The 23,925-nt window shown below is 32.4% G+C and overlaps 1 protein-coding gene across 1 annotated transcript; it reads right to left on the bottom strand.

The window, feature by feature from the left end:
* Window positions 1-1,496: 1,496 nt before the first annotated feature.
* Window positions 1,497-23,782, bottom strand: LOC139517988 (uncharacterized). The gene is made up of 5 exons (XM_071309576.1): window positions 23,694-23,782; window positions 19,384-19,535; window positions 17,842-18,018; window positions 16,655-16,846; window positions 1,497-7,123 (listed from the first exon to the last, which is right to left on the bottom strand). The coding sequence occupies exons 2-5, from the start codon at window positions 19,451-19,453 to the stop codon at window positions 6,900-6,902; spliced, it is 663 nt and encodes a 220-aa protein (XP_071165677.1). The 5' UTR covers window positions 19,454-19,535; window positions 23,694-23,782; the 3' UTR covers window positions 1,497-6,899.
* Window positions 23,783-23,925: the final 143 nt, after the last annotated feature.

The raw sequence follows: 23,925 nt of genomic DNA, 5'->3' as shown, positions 1-23,925 counted from the left end.
AATCACGTACCGATTTACCGAGTGTGACCTACCGAATAAGACTTTTAGCGGGTTTGTAATAACATGAGCAACACGACGGGTGCCACATACAGAGCAGGATCTGCTTACCCTTCCGGAGCACCTAAGTTCACATCCGGTTTGTGGTAAGGTGAGTGCTCAGTTTTAAGTTATCTATGTTCTACGTTGTGTATTTTGTACTGTTGTGTCTAGGTGTCTTTTTCAGTTATGGCGGTGTCTGTTTATTTCGAAATACGAGTTTGAATGTGCCTCAGGTAACTTTGGTCCCATTGTTTGGTTCTGCAAACCCTAAATGATTTAATTCTGATTTTGTGAACACGTTGTGGACTCCCAATTGTATTCCTTGCTATCCATTAGTACTAGTACTGTATGCTTAAAATCAGGTTTTTATATTTTGAAGTGACATGCCATTTCCAATGTAAAATTCAATCATCTTTCCTAAGACTAGCACACAGGGCTGTTTATAGGACATTTCTGTGTAATATTTAGTATTCTAATAAATCAGTTTTTAATATTTAAGTCCTGAAGTTCAAACGTATTATCTTACAGTTATCACTTTAGATTCACCCTTTGGTATATGTTGAAACACTTTTACTTTTCTAAAACGTTTAAAACTGGAAATATGAAATCAAAACTGAACAGTTTTGAAATTGTACAGCAAATACACCTGAGGATATTTTTGTATAGTTAATTTTTAACCTCGTATAACACTACCCTTCACCGTCACAAACAGTATAGCATATCATCCTTATGCAAATAATCGTTTATAAATGTGCCTGGAAACTTTTACATTACTGTTAGTTAGCTATGGCAATTTTGGAGGAAAACAAATACTTTAAATTCAAAGGCATTTATATAATAAGAGTAAGGATATTCCAATAAAATCTTAACTAACGCCTCTCAGGAAGGTGATAACAAATAAAAAGTTGTTGAACTATGTTATCATTAATAACAGGGTTGTGATGATAAAATTAAAATTCATTGTTTCATAGAATGTTTGTTGTAAGTGATAAATTAAAACATGGGTGGACAAACCGACAGGAGAAAAAATAATATTATTTGTAAAAATTATTTGTATCATTGCAGGCAAAGTATACTAAGTTGTGGAACAATTTTTTGCATACACAATTCTGTCAGAAAATTTAAAATTTGAAAAATGGATAGAAAGGGAAATATCAAGTGTGGTCTGTATGAAATCTAACTAACAAAATATATAAAAAAAGATGATTTTATTTAAAATATCTTCATTATAAAAGCATAAAACACAAGATATGTTTTTATTCTTCGATTAGAGATTCACAATAAAAAAAATAATAATCAAATAATTCTCGAAGGAATGTTAAAATAATCACAGTCAGTAGTAACATTTTCTCAGTAAAACATGTCTTTATGTATCCTATGTATACAAAGCTATGTGTACCATATGTGAACAAAGCTATATGTACCATATGTGTACAGAGCTATATGTACCATATATGTACCACATGTGTAAAAAGCAAAATAAATCAACATGTACCTTATGGGTACAAAGTAAAGGGTACACATAAAGATACACAACAATTACAACAACATGGGTCAATACATCTTATTAACAGCTGCAAAACTAGAAGGCTTTGTGAATTGATCAATGGTCTTTCGATTCTAATATCCATTAGCAGAAGCAAACCATAAAATTATCAATTACCTGAATATTGACCTTTCACTGCAAAAAAAGCATTAATGAAAAATCACAGAACATTGACAGAAATGTCTTCCCTGTATTATCATATATCACTGAATAATATGCTATTTATCAGCCCAAAAACATATTTTAAACTTAAACATGTATATAAAAAAAATTATTACAATAAGTCAAAAAGACACAAAAAAAACTTCAATCGTGAAGCATAAACTCATAAAATGCTCTTCTAACATGTCTAACCTGTTATATACCTGTATATATTATGCACTCGTTAACATTGAAGTCCTTAGTATCAGACCTACAATCAGACCTTATAGACAAAATATGATAACCTTTAAACTTAAATTATCTACAAAAATAATATAAAAATATTGCATAAATTAAAAATAATTAAATCTGTAAGCTTACTATTCTAAAAGCACAAAACAATATTTAATCAGCACTTTGTACTATTTTCCTTTGATCCTTTGTAGTCCAGTCAATTTAGCATAAATTTGACCCTAACCTTAAAGCAATTGCAACAGAAGACTTTTAAGTTTGAATCTTTAGCATTATACCTCAAATATACACAGAAAAAAGTCCCATAAAATCTTACTTGAGGAAGACTAAAAAATCATGATTTAAAATTCCTATGGAGATTTGTATTGAAAAGGGAGATAACTTTGCAAAAAAGGCAGAAATATCAATAAAAATTGATACAAAATTATAACTTTACCGCTTCTATTCAACAGAATGTATTGATTCTTAATATTTAAGCCGTCTTTAGAATATAACAAACAACTCTAAAGGTGTTTTTGTATCTTTTATCGAGCTACAATCAAGATTTCCTAATTCATTAGATGACCATTTATTGAATTTTTAAATATGTCAAGGTAAAGAATCTCAAATTTGATAAAAACAATTAAGCATCATTCTTCTTTTTGTGGTTTAAAGTTTCTTTAAAGAAGGTAGATGCTCAACAAATATAAAATACAGATATAAACAATACCAAATTTTTATTTTTTCAGAATGGTCACTGAGCCACAAATTTGCAATTTCTTTGATGAAAAAGGCACAAAAAAAATAAAAATACCCATAACACTTCGGTTTTGTACATTTCATGAGCAGAAGATTATATAATATAGTCCAATACTAACTTATAACGCCATCAAAGTATCATACTTTACATAAATTTTAGGAAAATCAACAACAAAAACTGACAAAAAAAGATTTATTTTTGCAAAGTTATCTCCCCTTCCAATGTTAATTTCCATAGTAAATCAAAAATCATGATTTAAAGTTTTCCTCAAGTTATATTTTATGGGACTTTTTTTGTGTGTATATTTAGGGCTTAATACTATAGATTATAACTAAAACAAAATTCTGTTGCAATTTGATTGAGGTTAAAACTGAGTTTGACTAGACTATTGATATTTTTGCTGATCTCTTACCCAAGTCTGCAATATTATTGATACTATTATATATATATAGTACAATCATTTATTGTACCATTGTTTTGGAATAACAAAACATATATTGGGCAAGTACTGCACAGTTTTGATCCACATGAAAATACAACTGAATGTGTTTATATGGATGCAACATGATTTCTTTTTCCTGAATACCTTACTCCATATATACATTACAATTAGAAGTGTATATCCCATTATGTTCTAATATATAAAACTATTATGTATGTAACTGATCTTTAGAATGTTAATGAATTTCTCTTAATTCACCACTTTTTGCTCAAGTCTTTGACTTAAGAGCCTGTGTCGCTCACCTTGGTCTATGTGCATATTAAACAAAGACACAGATGGATTCATGACAAAATTGTGTTTTGGTGATGGTAATGTGTTTGTAGATCTTACTTAACTGAACATTCTTGCTTCTTACAATTATCTCAATTTATAATGAACTTGGCCCATTAGTAAAAGAGAAAAATATTTTGTTAAAATTTACAAAAATTTACAAAATTATTAAAAATTGACTATAAAGGGCAATAACTCCTAAAGGGGTCAACTGACCTTTTTGGTCATATTGACTTATTTGTGGATCCTACTTTGCTGAACATTATTGCTGTTTACAGTTTATCTCCATCTATAATAATATTCAGGATAATAACCAAAAACAGCAAAATTTCCAATTCAGGGTCAGCAACCCAACAAATCGTTGTTGGATTCATCTGAAAATTTCAGGGCAGATAGATCTTGACTTGCAAAACAATTTATCCCCATATTTGAATTGCTCTTAAGGCTTTGGTTTCAGAGTTATAAGCCAAAATCTACATTTTACCCCTATGTTCTATTTTTCGCCATGGCGTCCATCTCGGATGGTTGGCTGGGTCACTGCACACATTTTTCAAACTAAATACCTCAATGATGATTAAGGCCAAGTATGGTTAAATTTGGAACAGTAGTTTTAGAGGAGAAGATTTTTGTAAAAGATTAGAAAAAATTACGAAAAAATGGTAAAAAATGACTATAAAGGGCAATAACTCCTTAAGGGGTCATTTGACCATTTTAGTCATATCAACTTATTTGTAGATCTTACTTTGCTGAACAATATTGCTGTTACAGTTTATTTCTATCTATAATAATATTCAAGATAATAGACAAACAACCGGTTGTATGTTTCCTCTGTAAATTTCAGGGCAGATAGATCTGTACCTGATAAATAATTTTACCCCATGTCAGATTTGCTCTAAATGCTTTTGTTTCAGAGTTATAGGCCAAATTCTACATTTTACCCCTATGTTCTATTTTTAGCCATGGCGGCCATCTTGGTTGGTTGGCCGGGTCACGCCACACATTTTTTAAACTAGATACCCCAATGATGATTGTGGCCAAGTTTGGTTTAATTTGGCCAAGTAGTTTCAGAGGAGAAGATTTTTGTAAAAGCTAACGACGACAGATGACTACAACGACGATGCCGGACGCTGGACGCAAAGTGATGAGAAAAGCTCACTTGGCCCTTCGGACCAGGTGAGCTAAATCAAGGGAACTAATTCTCTGTGATATATATTTTCATCCTGTTTTCACTTTATATTTAGCATAAATGTTATATATTTTTCATTACCAGGATAAAAGAGGTATTACATTTTGGTGTACATATTCACAATAATTTGTATTTCTACTATTTTATACAACTTTTTGGTCAATCAATGATCGTATGTAATAAAAATATAAATCATCCCTTAATCAAACAAAACAGAAATCACATTAAATACATCAAACAGTTACCATACATTTAAATGTGTGTTTAATTCAGTAAAAGTAAGAACAGTGCTGCATATACTCTCTACCTCAAATTAAATAGTTTAAAAAATTGCTATAATTTTATCAACTCTGAAATATTTTACTGTTCAGATGAACTTAATTTATCTGTTGTTGCATTTTACAACAATAATGAGAGCAGAAGCAAGTCAACAGAAAATAAAACCAAGAGCAAAATTGAAATGGTCTTGTTTACACATCATATATTGGTTCATTTACTTTAACACACTTTTTACAAACCTTTTATTATATAGGGAAATATATTTGGAGGCTAACAACAGGTGGTCGTTCAATTCAGGTGGTCCTTAAGGCAAGTTTAACTGTAGTATAATACTAGTTTTTTAAATGAGATAACTGTATTTACAAAATTTCTCTCCAAGTAAGAACAAGAGGGCTTTAGTATTCTTAAATAAATATCTCTGTTATAAGCAAAAGATTAGTCAATCTCCTTATTTCCACCATTAGTCTTTGATGCATTGAATTTAAATTTCATTACAAACCGCAATAATACTGAAAGTTATAACAATTTTTGCATTAATTTAAGCATTAAATTCATGGTATTTAGAGTTTACATGTTTTCAATCACAAAACAACCTTTAGAAGGTTTTCTTATTGGTATGTAAAATTATATGTGCTAGGATAAAAAAAAATTAAATGTAAAATAAATTAAAATTAATTTACAGAACATGTATAAACAATTGTTAAGTATGTAGTAATCTGTTACAGAGAGATGAAAACTCCATAATAATACAAATTTACTTAGAATTTACACATAAATGTAAATAACACTTTATATCATTGAATGTGTTTGAAGCACTTATATCTGTATATACATTTATCATACATTTAGTAGTAAATACAGTAGTTTTGAATATTTGATAAATAGCCTGCTGTTTAATCCATATCGCGCACTTTGATGCGCACCCTTTATCATACCCTTTATCACACTTTTAATCACACCCCTACCCTTTATCGCACCCTTTATCACATCCCTACTCATTTTTTTTTTATTATATTTTTTACAACCGTTTTAATTTATGCAAGCTTCTCTGGCTGATATTGGTGTCTCGGGATGATACGGCATATGATACGGATTTTGCCATACATGTATTATTCTCTATGTATTATATAGTAAAGTGTTATTGTCCACCTATTTTAGGTTAAGTTGATAATCTTAAACAGTATAAATCCTTTTCAATAGACTTATTTTTGGGCTATGCTTGTCTTTAGTTCTGATCTTTCTTAAAAACCAAAGGAGTAGGTCTGGTAAGGGCCGATTTTGGCCTCAAATTTCAGGTTCATCTAACAAAAGATTTTGGACATTTTTTCAACACTTCAGTGTCTATTTCAATTGATTGAATTAGTTTATGTGAAAGATTTTAACTGATTTAGTCATTAAAAACGCTCCGATTCAAGCTTAAATATGAAAAATGTATCAAATATGCCAGAAAACGTTACTTTTCAGATGTTTTTTGTCAAAATTGAAAGTGGCCACATCCGTGTTCATCTTCAACCTTTATATATTATAATACAAATTACATTTCAATATTATGAATGAACACGAATACGGCCACTTTCATTTAAGACAGAAACCATCTAAAATTTAAATAAAATGCTAAAATTGTGAAGATTTCAGTGATTTAGCATGACTTAATGATGCTAGTACCCGATATATAATATGTGCATTGTATTGTCAAAAACTGCCCATATTTATGTAGCAGAAGCATTCTACTTTTCAGTAAATAGCTAAAAGATTATATTTTCACAATGTGGTAAAACTGTTATATTTTTGGGCCAAAAAGGGGTCTTACTGAACCTTTTCCTTTATACTAGGAGATGTTACCAGGATTTTACAGAAATTATATGTTAGCAAGACAAATCCCTCATGACACTTTATAGTGTAGATTTGGTAGAAGTATCTGTGGTTTATCTAACATTGCACTGTATCATATATGTACTGTTTCCTCCCTGGAATCAAATGAGGCTCGTCTTTCTTCTTTAGGATTTTTAAATGTTCTATAACTAAGTGGAATATGTCGAAGCAGTCCTTTTCTGTACGACCATATCATTGCACCAGCCATAAGAACAACCCCTAAGATGGCCAATGAAAACACAACCCCCAAAACTATAGATGTAGTTCTTGAACCTTCTGCTTCTACAGTAGTTTTCTCTGAAATTCACAAAATGCAATAAAAATATAAACATAAAAAATATGTGTTCATGCGAAAAATAATTGGAACAAGAAGTTCTTTTATTTCTGTAGGTACTATTAAAGATTCTGGTAATATTGTCAACTGATGCTTACATTGCATGGATAAGTGCAAAAGTCAAATAGAAGTGTAATTGTCTTAGTCAAAGTGTGTTGGTCAATAGTCAAATAGAAGTGTAATTGTCTTAGCCAAAGTGTGTTGGTCAATAGTCAAATAGAAGTGTAATTGTCTTAGCCAAATAGAAGTGTAATTGATTAGTCAAATAGAAGTGTAATTGTCTTAGTCAATAGAAGTGTAATTGTCTTAGCCAAAGTGTGTTGGTCAATAGTCAAATAGAAGTGTAATTGTCTTAGTCAATAGAAGTGTAATTGTCTTAGCCAAAGTGTGTTGGTCAATAGTCAAATAGAAGTGTAATTGTCTTAGCCAAAGTGTGTTGGTCAATAGTCTAATAGAAGTGTAATTGTCTTAGCCAAAGTGTGTTGGTCAATAGTCAAATAGAAGTGTAATTGTTTTAGTCAAAGTGTGTTGGTCAATAGTCAAATAGAAGTGTAATTGTCTTAGCCAATAGAAGTGTAATTGTCTTAGTCAAATAGAAGAGTTATTGTCTTAGCCAAAGTGTGTTGGTCTATAGTCAAATAGAAGTGTAATTGTCTTAGCCAAAGTGTGTTGGTCAATAGTCAAATAGAAATGTAATTGTCTTAGCCAAAGTGTGTTGGTCAATAGTCAAATAGAAGTGTAATTGTCTTAGCCAAAGTGTGTTGGTCAATAGTCAAATAGAAGTGTAATTGTCTTAGCCAAAGTGTGTTGGTCAATAGTCAAATAGAAGTGTAATTGTCTTAGCCAAAGTGTGTTGGTCAATAGTCAAATAGAAGAGTTATTGTCTTAGCCAAAGTGTGTTGGTCAATAGTCAAATAGAAGAGTTATTGTCTTAGCCAAAGTGTGTTGGTCAATAGTCAAATAGAAGAGTTATTGTCTTAGCCAAAGTGTGTTGGTCAATAGTCAAATAGAAGAGTTATTGTCTTAGCCAAAGTGTGTTGGTCAATAGTCAAATAGAAGAGTTATTGTCTAGTCAAAGTGTGTTGGTCAATAGTCAATTAGAAGTGTAATTGTCTTAGCCAAAGTGTGTTGGTCAATAGTCAAATAGAAGAGTTATTGTCTAGTCAAAGTGTGTTGGTCAATAGTCAAATAGAAGAGTTATTGTCTAGTCAAAGTGTGTTGGTCAATAGTCAAATAGAAGAGTTATTGTCTAGTCAAAGTGTGTTGGTCAATAGTCAAATAGAAGTGTAATTGTTTTAGCCAAAGTGTGTTGGTCAAAAGTCAAATAGAAGAGTTATTGTCTAGTCAAAGTGTGTTGGTCAATAGTCAAATAGAAGAGTTATTGTCTAGTCAAAGTGTGTTGGTCAATACTCAAATAGAAGAGTTATTGTCTAGTCAAAGTGTGTTGGTCAATAGTCAAATAGAAGTGTAATTGTCTTAGCCAAAGTGTGTTGGTCAATAGTCAAATAGAAGAGTTATTGTCTAGTCAAAGTGTGTTGGTCAATAGTCAAATAGAAGAGTTATTGTCTAGTCAAAGTGTGTTGGTCAATAGTCAAATAGAAGTGTAATTGTCTTAGCCAAAGTGTGTTGGTCAATAGTCAAATAGAAGAGTTATTGTCTTAGCCAAAGTGTGTTGGTCAATAGTCAAATAGAAGAGTTATTGTCTAGTCAAAGTGTGTTGGTCAATAGTCAAATAGAAGAGTTATTGTCTAGTCAAAGTGTGTTGGTCAATAGTCAAATAGAAGAGTTATTGTCTAGTCAAAGTGTGTTGGTCAATACTCAAATAGAAGAGTTATTGTCTAGTCAAAGTGTGTTGGTCAATACTCAAATAGAAGAGTTATTGTCTAGTCAAAGTGTGTTGGTCAATAGTCAAATAGAAGTGTAATTGTCTTAGCCAAAGTGTGTTGGTCAATAGTCAAATAGAAGAATTATTGTCTAGTCAAAGTGTGTTGGTCAATAGTCAAATAGAAGAGTTATTGTCTAGTCAAAGTGTGTTGGTCAATAGTCAAATAGAAGTGTAATTGTCTTAGCCAAAGTGTGTTGGTCAATAGTCAAATAGAAGAGTTATTGTCTTAGCCAAAGTGTGTTGGTCAATAGTCAAATAGAAGAGTTATTGTCTAGTCAAAGTGTGTTGGTCAATAGTCAAATAGAAGAGTTATTGTCTAGTCAAAGTGTGTTGGTCAATAGTCAAATAGAAGAGTTATTGTCTAGTCAAAGTGTGTTGGTCAATAGTCAAATAGAAGTGTAATTGTCTTAGCCAAAGTGTGTTGGTCAATAGTCAAATAGAAGAGTTATTGTCTTAGCCAAAGTGTGTTGGTCAATAGTCAAATAGAAGAGTTATTGTCTAGTCAAAGTGTGTTGGTCAATAGTCAAATAGAAGAGTTATTGTCTAGTCAAAGTGTGTTGGTCAATAGTCAAATAGAAGAGTTATTGTCTAGTCAAAGTGTGTTGGTCAATAGTCAAATAGAAGAGTTATTGTCTTAGCCAAAGTGTGTTGGTCAATAGTCAAATAGAAGAGTTATTGTCTTAGTCAAATAGAAGAGTTATTGTCTTAGCCAAAGTGTGTCGGTCAATAGTCAAATAGAAGAGTTATTGTCTAGTCAAAGTGTGTTGGTCAATAGTCAAATAGAAGTGTAATTGTCTTAGCCAAAGTGTGTTGGTCAATAGTAAAATAGAAGAGTTATTGTCTTAGTCAAATAGAAGAGTTATTGTCTTAGCCAAAGTGTGTTGGTCAATAGTCAAATAGAAGTGTTATTGTCTTAGTCAAAGTGTGTTGGTCAATAGTCAAATAGAAGAGTTATTGTCTTAGCCAAAGTGTGTTGGTCAATAGTCAAATAGAAGAGTTATTGTCTTAGTCAAATAGAAGAGTTATTGTCTTAGTCAAATAGAAGAGTTATTGTCTTAGCCAAAGTGTGTAGGTCAATAGTCAAATAGAAGAGTTATTGTCTTAGTCAAATAGAAGAGTTATTGTCTTAGCCAAAGTGTGTCGGTCAATAGTCAAATAGAAGAGTTATTGTCTAGTCAAAGTGTGTTGGTCAATAGTCAAATAGAAGTGTAATTGTCTTAGCCAAAGTGTGTTGGTCAATAGTAAAATAGAAGAGTTATTGTCTTAGTCAAATAGAAGAGTTATTGTCTTAGCCAAAGTGTGTTGGTCAATAGTCAAATAGAAGTGTAATTGTCTTAGCCAAAGTGTGTTGGTCAATAGTCAAATAGAAGTGTAATTGTCTTAGCCAAAGTGTGTTGGTCAATAGTCAAATAGAAGTGTTATTGTCTTAGTCAAAGTGTGTTGGTCAATAGTCAAATAGAAGAGTTATTGTCTAGTCAAAGTGTGTTGGTCAATAGTCAAATAGAAGAGTTATTGTCTAGTCAAAGTGTGTTGGTCAATAGTCAAATAGAAGAGTTATTGTCTTAGCCAAAGTGTGTTGGTCAATAGTCAAATAGAAGATTTATTGTCTTAGTCAAATAGAAGAGTTATTGTCTTAGCCAAAGTGTGTCGGTCAATAGTCAAATAGAAGAGTTATTGTCTAGTCAAAGTGTGTTGGTCAATAGTCAAATAGAAGTGTAATTGTCTTAGCCAAAGTGTGTTGGTCAATAGTCAAATAGAAGAGTTATTGTCTTAGTCAAATAGAAGAGTTATTGTCTTAGCCAAAGTGTGTCGGTCAATAGTCAAATAGAAGAGTTATTGTCTAGTCAAAGTGTGTTGGTCAATAGTCAAATAGAAGTGTAATTGTCTTAGCCAAAGTGTGTTGGTCAATAGTCAAATAGAAGAGTTATTGTCTTAGTCAAATAGAAGAGTTATTGTCTTAGCCAAAGTGTGTTGGTCAATAGTCAAATAGAAGTGTTATTGTCTTAGTCAAAGTGTGTTGGTCAATAGTCAAATAGAAGAATTATTGTGTTAGCCAAAGTGTGTTGGTCAATAGTCAAATAGAAGTGTAATTGTCTTAGCCCAAGTGTGTTGGTCAATAGTCAAATAGAAGTGTAATTGTCTTAGCCAAAGTGTGTTGGTCAATAGTCAAATAGAAGTGTAATTGTCTTAGCCAAAGTGTGTTGGTCAATAGTCAAATAGAAGTGTTATTGTCTTAGTCAAAGTGTGTTGGTCAATAGTCAAATAGAAGTGTAATTGTCTTAGCCAAAGTGTGTTGGTCAATAGTCAAATAGAAGTGTAATTGTCTTAGCCAAAGTGTGTTGGTCAATAGTCAAATAGAAGTGTAATTGTCTTAGCCAAAGTGTGTTGGTCAATAGTCAAATAGAAGTGTAATTGTCTTAGTCAAAGTGTGTTGGTCAATAGTCAAATAGAAGAATTATTGTGTTAGCCAAAGTGTGTTGGTCAATAGTCAAATAGAAGTGTAATTGTCTTAGCCAAAGTGTGTTGGTCAATAGTCAAATAGAAGTGTAATTGTCTTAGCCAAAGTGTGTTGGTCAATAGTCAAATAGAAGTGTAATTGTCTTAGCCAAAGTGTGTTGGTCAATAGTCAAATAGAAGTGTTATTGTCTTAGTCAAAGTGTGTTGGTCAATAGTCAAATAGAAGTGTAATTGTCTTAGCCAAAGTGTGTTGGTCAATAGTCAAATAGAAGTGTAATTGTCTTAGCCAAAGTGTGTTGGTCAATAGTCAAATAGAAGTGTAATTGTCTTAGCCAAAGTGTGTTGGTCAATAGTCAAATAGAAGTGTAATTGTCTTAGCCAAAGTGTGTTGGTCAATAGTCAAATAGAAGAGTTATTGTCTTAGCCAAAGTGTGTTGGTCAATAGTCAAATAGAAGTGTAATTGTCTTAGCCAAAGTGTGTTGGTCAATAGTCAAATAGAAGTGTAATTGTCTTAGCCAAAGTGTGTTGGTCAATAGTCAAATAGAAGTGTAATTGTCTTAGCCAAAGTGTGTTGGTCAATAGTCAAATAGAAGAGTTATTGTCTTAGCCAAAGTGTGTTGGTCAATAGTCAAATAGAAGTGTAATTGTCTTAGCCAAAGTGTGTTGGTCAATAGTCAAATAGAAGTGTAATTGTCTTAGCCAAAGTGTGTTGGTCAATAGTCAAATAGAAGTGTAATTGTCTTAGCCAAAGTGTGTTGGTCAATAGTCAAATAGAAGTGTAATTGTCTTAGCCAAAGTGTGTTGGTCAATAGTCAAATAGAAGAGTTATTGTCTTAGCCAAAGTGTGTTGGTCAATAGTCAAATAGAAGTGTAATTGTCTTAGCCAAAGTGTGTTGGTCAATAGTCAAATAGAAGTGTAATTGTCTTAGCCAAAGTGTGTTGGTCAATAGTCAAATAGAAGAGTTATTGTCTTAGCCAAAGTGTGTTGGTCAATAGTCAAATAGAAGTGTAATTGTCTTAGCCAAAGTGTGTTGGTCAATAGTCAAATAGAAGTGTAATTGTCTTAGCCAAAGTGTGTTGGTCAATAGTCAAATAGAAGTGTAATTGTCTTAGCCAAAGTGTGTTGGTCAATAGTCAAATAGAAGTGTAATTGTCTTAGCCAAAGTGTGTTGGTCAATAGTCAAATAGAAGTGTAATTGTCTTAGCCAAAGTGTGTTGGTCAATAGTCAAATAGAAGTGTAATTGTCTTAGCCAAAGTGTGTTGGTCAATAGTCAAATAGAAGAGTTATTGTCTTAGCCAAAGTGTGTTGGTCAATAGTCAAATAGAAGTGTAATTGTCTTAGCCAAAGTGTGTTGGTCAATAGTCAAATAGAAGAGTTATTGTCTTAGCCAAAGTGTGTTGGTCAATAGTCAAATAGAAGTGTAATTGTCTTAGCCAAAGTGTGTTGGTCAATAGTCAAATAGAAGTGTAATTGTCTTAGCCAAAGTGTGTTGGTCAATAGTCAAATAGAAGAGTTATTGTCTTAGCCAAAGTGTGTTGGTCAATAGTCAAATAGAAGTGTAATTGTCTTAGCCAAAGTGTGTTGGTCAATAGTCAAATAGAAGTGTAATTGTCTTAGCCAAAGTGTGTTGGTCAATAGTCAAATAGAAGTGTAATTGTCTTAGCCAAAGTGTGTTGGTCAATAGTCAAATAGAAGAGTTATTGTCTTAGCCAAAGTGTGTTGGTCAATAGTCAAATAGAAGTGTAATTGTCTTAGCCAAAGTGTGTTGGTCAATAGTCAAATAGAAGAGTTATTGTCTTAGCCAAAGTGTGTTGGTCAATAGTCAAATAGAAGTGTAATTGTCTTAGCCAAAGTGTGTTGGTCAATAGTCAAATAGAAGTGTAATTGTCTTAGCCAAAGTGTGTTGGTCAATAGTCAAATAGAAGTGTAATTGTCTTAGCCAAAGTGTGTTGGTCAATAGTCAAATAGAAGTGTAATTGTCTTAGCCAAAGTGTGTTGGTCAATAGTCAAATAGAAGTGTAATTGTCTTAGCCAAAGTGTGTTGGTCAATAGTCAAATAGAAGTGTTATTGTCTTAGTCAAAGTGTGTTGGTCAATAGTCAAATAGAAGAGTTATTGTCTTAGCCAAAGTGTGTTGGTCAATAGTCAAATAGAAGTGTAATTGTCTTAGCCAAAGTGTGTTGGTCAATAGTCAAATAGAAGTGTAATTGTCTTAGCCAAAGTGTGTTGGTCAATAGTCAAATAGAAGAGTTATTGTCTAGTCAAAGTGTGTTGGTCAATAGTCAAATAGAAGTGTAATTGTCTTAGCCAAAGTGTGTTGGTCAATAGTCAAATAGAAGAGTTATTGTCTTAGCCAAAGTGTGTTGGTCAATAGTCAAATAGAAGAGTTATTGTCTAGTCAAAGTTTGTTGGTCAATAGTCAAATAGAAGAGTTATTGTCTAGTCAAAGTGTGTTGGTCAATAGTCAAATAGAAGTGTAATTGTCTTAGCCAAAGTGTGTTGGTTAATAGTCAAATAGAAGAGTTATTGTCTAGTCAAAGTGTGTTGGTCAATAGTCAAATAGAAGAGTTATTGTCTAGTCAAAGTGTGTTGGTCAATAGTCAAATAGAAGTGTAATTGTCTTAGCCAAAGTGTGTTAGTCAATAGTCAAATAGAAGAGTTATTGTCTTAGCCAAAGTGTGTTGGTCAATAGTCAAATAGAAGAGTTATTGTCTAGTCAAAGTGTGTTGGTCAATAGTCAAATAGAAGAGTTATTGTCTAGTCAAAGTGTGTTGGTCAATAGTCAAATAGAAGAGTTATTGTCTAGTCAAAGTGTGTTGGTCAATAGTCAAATAGAAGAGTTATTGTCTTAGCCAAAGTGTGTTGGTCAATAGTCAAATAGAAGAGTTATTGTCTTAGTCAAATAGAAGAGTTATTGTCTTAGCCAAAGTGTGTCGGTCAATAGTCAAATAGAAGAGTTATTGTCTAGTCAAAGTGTGTTGGTCAATAGTCAAATAGAAGTGTAATTGTCTTAGCCAAAGTGTGTTGGTCAATAGTCAAATAGAAGAGTTATTGTCTTAGTCAAATAGAAGAGTTATTGTCTTAGCCAAAGTGTGTCGGTCAATAGTCAAATAGAAGAGTTATTGTCTAGTCAAAGTGTGTTGGTCAATAGTCAAATAGAAGTGTAATTGTCTTAGCCAAAGTGTGTTGGTCAATAGTCAAATAGAAGAGTTATTGTCTTAGTCAAATAGAAGAGTTATTGTCTTAGCCAAAGTGTGTTGGTCAATAGTCAAATAGAAGTGTTATTGTCTTAGTCAAAGTGTGTTGGTCAATAGTCAAATAGAAGAATTATTGTGTTAGCCAAAGTGTGTTGGTCAATAGTCAAATAGAAGTGTAATTGTCTTAGCCCAAGTGTGTTGGTCAATAGTCAAATAGAAGTGTAATTGTCTTAGCCCAAGTGTGTTGGTCAATAGTCAAATAGAAGTGTAATTGTCTTAGCCAAAGTGTGTTGGTCAATAGTCAAATAGAAGTGTAATTGTCTTAGTCAAAGTGTGTTGGTCAATAGTCAAATAGAAGTGTAATTGTCTTAGCCAAAGTGTGTTGGTCAATAGTCAAATAGAAGTGTAATTGTCTTAGCCAAAGTGTGTTGGTCAATAGTCAAATAGAAGTGTAATTGTCTTAGCCAAAGTGTGTTGGTCAATAGTCAAATAGAAGTGTAATTGTCTTAGCCAAAGTGTGTTGGTCAATAGTCAAATAGAAGAATTATTGTGTTAGCCAAAGTGTGTTGGTCAATAGTCAAATAGAAGTGTAATTGTCTTAGCCAAAGTGTGTTGGTCAATAGTCAAATAGAAGTGTAATTGTCTTAGCCAAAGTGTGTTGGTCAATAGTCAAATAGAAGTGTAATTGTCTTAGCCAAAGTGTGTTGGTCAATAGTCAAATAGAAGTGTTATTGTCTTAGCCAAAGTGTGTTGGTCAATAGTCAAATAGAAGTGTTATTGTCTTAGCCAAAGTGTGTTGGTCAATAGTCAAATAGAAGTGTAATTGTCTTAGCCAAAGTGTGTTGGTCAATAGTCAAATAGAAGAGTTATTGTCTTAGCCAAAGTGTGTTGGTCAATAGTCAAATAGAAGTGTAATTGTCTTAGCCAAAGTGTGTTGGTCAATAGTCAAATAGAAGTGTAATTGTCTTAGCCAAAGTGTGTTGGTCAATAGTCAAATAGAAGTGTAATTGTCTTAGCCAAAGTGTGTTGGTCAATAGTCAAATAGAAGAGTAATTGTCTTAGCCAAAGTGTGTTGGTCAATAGTCAAATAGAAGTGTAATTGTCTTAGCCAAAGTGTGTTGGTCAATAGTCAAATAGAAGTGTAATTGTCTTAGCCAAAGTGTGTTGGTCAATAGTCAAATAGAAGAGTTATTGTCTTAGCCAAAGTGTGTTGGTCAATAGTCAAATAGAAGTGTAATTGTCTTAGCCAAAGTGTGTTGGTCAATAGTCAAATAGAAGAGTTATTGTCTTAGCCAAAGTGTGTTGGTCAATAGTCAAATAGAAGTGTAATTGTCTTAGCCAAAGTGTGTTGGTCAATAGTCAAATAGAAGTGTAATTAAATCAATTGAGAAAACTTTTGTGATTTCAGGGCCTTTTATAGCTGACAATGCAATATGCACTTAGCTCATTGTTGACAGTCATACAGTGACCTATAGCTGTTAATTTCTGTGTCATTGGTCTCTTGTGGTGAGTTGTCTCATTGGCAATCATACCACATCTTCTTTTTTATATATACAATAAAATTGAGAATAGAAATGAGGAATGTGTCAACGAGACATCAACCCGACTTTATAGCAGAAAACAACCAAAGGCCACCAATGGGTCTACAACACAGCAAGAAAATCTTGCACCCAGAGACATGCTTCTGCTTTCCCCTAAACAAAACAGTGTACTAGTTCAGTGATAATGGAACAGATTTGTCTTAGAGATTTAATCAACTTGAAATAGGTCAACAGATGTATTTATATTCATTTCCATAAAGTTGATTTCTATCTAATGCAGCTCATGTTCTTTTACTGAGAAGAGAACTAATGACAAGCCACAGTTGCAATGTGAAGGTACATGGTAGAGTGTTCTTGAGTCAACTGATTTCAAATAACAGAAGAAAACATTTACCCTCTATAAACTACCCACCTGTATGACTCATGAACTTGAACAATGTAAAAGGTTTATCTGTTGGTATGGTAACATTTGCTGTATACATCCAGTATTTATGACTAGGTACCCACTGTACATGACCTGCAAGCTGGAATGATCCTGAGAATCTCTCACTGGATTGGTAAGTAGTTGTCTTGTTAAATATCACTTTACCAAAAACTGAGTAACCTTAAACACAATAATCATATTCTCATACTTCATGTACTATGTCTTTACAAATTATTAGTTATTTATTTCCATTTTTTTTTTAAAACTTTATTTTGTCTGAACCAAATTATCTATTCTAAATAAACAGGTTTTTGAGTGTTCTAAATTAAAATCAAGAATAATAAATGTAAATTTGTTTTATACTTTAGTACAACAATGTACTTTATTCACATTATTTATTTCTATAGATATCAGGATAATATTCTATTAGCAAAACATGCCACTTCCTTCTCCCTATCTACATTGCCCTCTATTCAGACTTTATCTCAATATCAAAGACCAATCAAATCATCTCTTCTAAGTAGGGGGTCCCATTGGGGGGTTCTGATCCCGGATCTGGCTTACTGTTTTGTCAGATTCCCGTATCCCGCTTACACTATGTATTTAGGCAATTCTCATTTATTTGTAATTTCACATGTCCCGCTTGACTAATTCATTTCCCATTTTCACGGCACAATAATTTGACTTTCACGTATCACCCTTACAAAAAATCAGCAATCCTGTGTCACCCCAATGAGAACCACTAAGTAGTAATCTCAATATCGAAAACAACCAAACTGTCTTTAATAGACCTCAATTTGCTTATTTTCTGTATACACTAGAACATACCCTCAAATTTTGTTAAAAAATAAAGTTATTTTTAGCCTGGATTTTTAGTTTTTCGTATTTTCGTCTGATAAACCATGCTGATTTAAGGTGCAGAATTTTCTCTGCTTTCAAAATCCTTCTGTTTGAACATGTCCAAAATTTCTTACTACAACCGAAAAACTACATGTGACATATACATGATATATATACTATTGGTATCAATATTGGATTCATCTTCAACCTGGAACCTGTTTATGCTCAGTATTTATAATTATGTGCTTGTCCAAATTTGTTGAAGAACATATGGTAATGTTTATGGATTAATAAGTTCTTCTGCTGTCCTACTGATCATAAATATGTATATATACCTGTCATGTCAATATGTGTAGCACTGTCCACCAGTGAAGCTGTAACTTTACCATCTACTGAGTGTATGCCCATACGACATGCATATGACGTCTTGTTATAAATGTACTGTCCATTCCAGGTTGTGTGGTTGATAAATACTTGTTGCCATTGTGGTAAATTTTCAACTTTTATTGACTCTGGGAAAACAAATTATATTGTCACATTTGTTTTGACCCCTTTGAGAATTTCATAGGACATATACATATATAGTTATATATATATTTATTAAGTTATTTTGTTAAAAAGAGACTTTCATTGGCAAAACTTTCCATTTTACATATTTTATCCGGTTTCTTCCAATTCTCTGTTACATCTTAAAATATGAAATGGTGATATTGAACAGATATTCTGAATCATGTGACTGTTTATGTTATAAGTTATTTATGTTGTATATATAAATACACGAAATTTCTGAACTGCATGAAAATCAAGTTTAAGATTCTAACGTGACAGCCTAAATTTTCTAATTCCAATAGAACATGGGGTGCATTTGTGTGATGTCACAATTAACATGAATTGTAAAATAATTCTAGGTGTAATACCACCATTGATATTCCCCTATTAGTCTTTGTTTAATTTGCACTTTTCAAAAAAATGTGTGTAGAATTTATCTTTGTTTCAAATAAAGAAATACTTGGCATGAGTAAAGTTTTATCCTGTCCAGTACTATAGAAAAAAATTCACATAACATTTCATTGCATATAAGTAAATAACCATCACTGGAAGTTAACCAATCAAATTTCTCCACTTATTTTATCTGTGTACAAGGTTAAGTCACCATGTAACCTCAAGATTACAAAATATTCTATAGAAATATCAAATAAAAAAATAATGGTGCTTTGAAATACCCAAGACGTTTTATGTTTATGACACAGAAATCTTTTACTGCAATAAAATGGAGGATTAATTACCTACAACCGTCAAATTCAAGGGAATATTTTTTTTCAACCTACATGTATTTTCGTATACAACCAGATGTGACGTACCATGATTCGGTGATATTACAGCTAAAAGGTATTTTTTTACATGTTAAAATCAATTTATCAATTGTGAAACAAATGGTTTTCTTAAATGAATGTGCTTCACCAATTCTAAATGTCTGCCTTTCAGACATGTCTAATAGATCTTCTTTGAAGTGCAAAAGTTCTGAATTATCTTATACATGCTATAAGAATGGAAATAATTCTATCATGCCATGCTCTATTCTCATTTTAACATGGAAAGACATTATATTTTACAACTGGCTTACACTCTATATATAATTATTAACAAATATGCCTACCCATGTTAAAATGAGCATAAAGCATAGGATGAAAGAAAATGGGTCTTAACCATGTTAACTGTATTGATATTGTTCATGATTTTAAGATTGGTCCATCTGGTCTGAACTGATCTTGTATTGCTGTTTTAATTCATTGTCTGCTTACTTTTTTCTTGACCCTTAATGTTGTAAATAAACTGAACAGAGGTGAAGTATTTTTATTGTGATACTTTGTACTTACTGACTTTATTTGTTGATACCAGAACTAGACAGAAAAGGACTGACAACAGAACATAGTTGTCTTGTTTCATTTTAACCCCAGCCTGCAGGTGCCATACATCTATCTAAGGTGTGGTGAGAAGCTTGTTCTGTGTTCATTTACTTCACATAAACCTGTACAAAAAACAAATATTGTAGATACTCTGTCTCAACGTTTATATGTATCAGCCTCTTCATACATCTAACATGTCTAATCAAAGAAAATAACATTCAGAAACACATTTGCACTCCTGGACAGTACACCTCACAACAGCCAGAGCCTAATGGTAGCATTTGAAAAGCTGGATTTTTTTTAAAACATGATAGAGATATACACAGTGCCCATTAGAATATATGTAGGAAATACTACAAATTAAATTCATGTTTTTGATCTCAATAATATTTTTATTGGATTTGGCGATTTAATAATGAAAGTAAGATGTTTTTGTTCATTTGTTAATAGTTCTTTGAACTTTGAACATGCTGTAAAATTATCTTATCCAAATTACAAAACACATACATGTAAATATGAGAACTCTGATAACCATGGTAACTGTCATACTGTGACATGAAAATATGAGAACTCTGATAACAATGATAACTGTCATACTGTGATAATAAACTCTGATAACCATGCATGATAACTGTATGTCATACTGTGATAATAAACTCTGATAACCATGATAACTGTCATACTGTGATAATAAACTCTGATAACCATGATAGCTGTCATACTGTGATAATAAACTCTGATAACCATGATAACTGTCATACTGTGATAATAAACTCTGATAACCATGATAGCTGTCATACTGTGATAATAAACTCTGATAACCATGATAACTGTCATACTGTGATAATAAACTCTGATAACCATGATAACTCTGATAACCATGATAACTGTCATACTGTGATAATAAACTCTGATAACCATGATAGCTGTCATACTGTGATAATAAACTCTGATAACCATGATAACTGTCATACTGTGATAATAAACTCTGATAACCATGCATGATAACTGTCATACTGTGATAATAAACTCTGATAACCATGATAGCTGTCATACTGTGATAATAAACTCTGATAACCATGATAGCTGTCATACTGTGATAATAAACTCTGATAACCATGATAGCTGTCATACTGTGATAATAAACTCTGATAACCATGATAACTCTGATAACCATGATAACTGTCATACTGTAATAACCATGATAACTGTCATACTGTGATAACCATGATAACTGTCATACTCTGATAACCATGATAACTGTCATACTAAACACTGATAACCATGATAACTGTCATACTGTGATAATAAACTTATATATTTGCATTTCCTTTTACATTTCATTGTTTTTTCAAATTCCAAGCTTACTAGTTTACTTTACATACATGACTTACATTGTAGTTGTTACTTTCATTATAATCAGAATCATTATTAAATCACCAATTCAGTAATTTTATATTTGCTCTGTGTTCTTTTAATATTTCTGTTTTCCCTTTGTTTGTTCCTGATATGCATGACACATTAATTCATTACTCATAAAACACTAACCATTCATATAGGTACATATAGATAGATATAAGAAGATGTGGTACATGTGCCAATGAGACAACTCTCCCTCCAAGTCACCATTTGTAAAAATAAACCATCATAGGTCAAAGTACAGCCTTCAACACAGATCCTAGGCTCACAACAAACAGCAAGCTTTAACATGTGTAAAAATCAACGGTCTAATCTATGTAGCGGGGTTGCTTCCTCTCCTTAGTACAGGTAGAACATATAAAGCCAGTCTAAATCAACTGAGCTAGGAAATTGATTCTTTGGCTCACTGGGTTCATGCACTGACTGTCATGCAGGCGATTGAGGTTCGAATCCTGGTGGTGACGATATAAATTTGTAGAGTTGATACATGCTCTCAGGTTACATTTGGCGCCCAACTAAAAAATCCACGATGGTTATCTGGAGTTTAGCCAGGGTTTGTGTTAAGAGTCATATATATAAAGATAATATGATGACTCTTGTGGTGGGGGAATAGTGTAGCGGGGTTGCTTCCCCTCCTTAGTACAGGTAGAACATTTAAAGCCAGTCTTAATCAACTGAGCTAGGGAATCGATTCTTTGGCTCAGTGGGTTAACGCACTGACTGTCACGTAGGCGACCGGGGTTTGAATCCCGGTGGTGACGATATAAATTTGTAGAGTAGAATCAGTAGATACATGCTCTCCGGTTACATCTATATAACAAACTAGAACCACGTCAAGACCACATTGCAAACCTACTACCTAAGATCCCAGAATTTTGGACATTGAAATATTATCTTCATACAATAGAACAATCTCTTTTTTATTTGAGGCATCAAATTTTATTGGAATGGCTGTAATATATTGTCATGATTGACAAATAGCAAAATGTCTATTTATTTTATACCTTGTTTATGGATCTTTATGCATAAGCATGACAGGAAATTTAATAACATGGCCGAAAGAACAAAGGGCAAACATTATCTTTACAGGACAAAAGCAAATATTACTGAAGAGACACAGGACTAACAGTCAGTCAGTGAATATTACAGAACTGACGCAGGACAATCTTTAATATTACAAAACGCACAGGACAAACTTTAATATTACAAAAGGGGCAGAACTTGTCACAAGTCGAACAATAATATTAGTCTATAGCTGACAGACACAGGACAAATGTTAATATTACAAATCTATTAAAGGGCAAACATTATTACAACAGAACCAACCAGGATCTAATATTTATAATATAAAGGTATGTCCATGTGGTTAAACAGGGTTACAGGCAACCAGACCCATATTCAGATGTCTTATTTTATTATTGGGTGGTTGAGACATCTGATTGAACCCTTTTTATACACCAATCTCGATTATTTTTTTTAATAAACGAGTTAAACCAATTATGAACCTGGCGTTAATCTAGGTGAACAATGACATCGAACAATTGGTTCTTACCATATATGCATTGTGACAAAGTCATTTTCTGGCATATGTGTGAATTATAGTAGACAATTCATAAATTAAGAAATAATTCAGGGGGGCTTGAATTTATACAGATTTTACCACGGGTAAGCCCTTTATGCTAAATATTTTACCAGGAGCTATAGCATGTATAGCGAGGGGTAAAATATTGGCATGTAGGACAAACCCGTGGTCAACTCAGGGCAAATATTTGCCGTTCCCACACTAGATGTAAAAGAACGGAGAAAACAGAATAGACAACTTTCGAATTCGATGCAAAAACTCTGGTTTTAGTGAACATCATTTGTGCGTTTAGGGGCGTCATTACTTCCATTCCAATGTTGAGCGAGTGGTTGGAAAACTATATTCCTATATTGTACGAATTATCAGGCAAATTGAATTCTCAAAATTGACAATCAGCATTGCTGTCATTAGGGAATTGTCATTAAGTACCTACAGAACAACCATTATTTCTAGTTTATCCTGCACAATGACGATCACTGAGACGGTTGATGAACGTAAATAGTGCAGGGATACAGGCGACCCCCTCTATCTGGTAAATGACGTCATAAAGGCATGTATAATTGACAAGTGACAGATGAACCCGAAAGTGGTCTATTAACCTATACTACATGTACTATTTACAATAACTTATTTAGATAGGTTTGGATAAATTTAAGTGATAATTTTACTTGTATGTCTTATATGTATTAAAGACATGGCTTATAACTTAATTAAGAATCATTTGTTTACGTTTCCTTGTTTGGTTTACATGCGTGTATTTTCCTGTAAACATGGTAAAATGCTAACATTCCTACATCATCGTTCTATGACATCAGGTAGCAAATTCAGAAAAAAAAAGCATATGACAAAATGTATGTGGTAGTACGATCGGAACTGCCAAAACAATATATTCATATTTTACCACAGGTGTGTAACTCAAAGCGTTTGTAAAACGTCATATTAGAATGTTGAATATTTTTTTGTGGTACAGAATAAATTAGAATAGCATTGGGGAGCTGAATAATTAAATCAAATTTAATATATACAATTTTCTTTATAACACTTTGGTGAAAAAACTAGAACTAAAACTTAAACTAAAGCCCTAAAGGAAAAACACAATAATAAACAAAACCAAACCATTAACTCACAACTGTGTTAAAACAAGGAATAAATACCGATAAATACCAGCTGATATTTGAATGCAGTTTTTCATTGCTATGTTAAGTTGTGGTTTTAAAAGTATTGAAACCTTATAGACTGATATATGCAAAGATTTATATTTGAAATAACTAGACTTCACCTGTCAGTAGACCTGTTTATTTTTTTTTTGTGTACTCAGTTGTCTCCCTTATTCTCTTCCTCAACGAAGATGTGCGGAAATATGGACCAACTCGGCACGGAGACATTTCGGACCGTCAATATTTAGACCCGCTGTAAAATGTGGCTTTCCCGATTTTAATGTTTATTGTAATAATCGATATATAAAAAGCAACAAACAATCAAACGAGTATTTTAAAAACTGTATTTGAAGA

This window comes from Mytilus edulis, chromosome 3, assembly GCF_963676685.1.
Source record: "Mytilus edulis chromosome 3, xbMytEdul2.2, whole genome shotgun sequence".
Lineage (NCBI taxonomy): Eukaryota > Metazoa > Mollusca > Bivalvia > Mytilida > Mytilidae > Mytilus > Mytilus edulis.
Note: the sequence above shows the minus strand (reverse complement) of the source record. Positions and strands in the feature narration are given on the sequence as shown.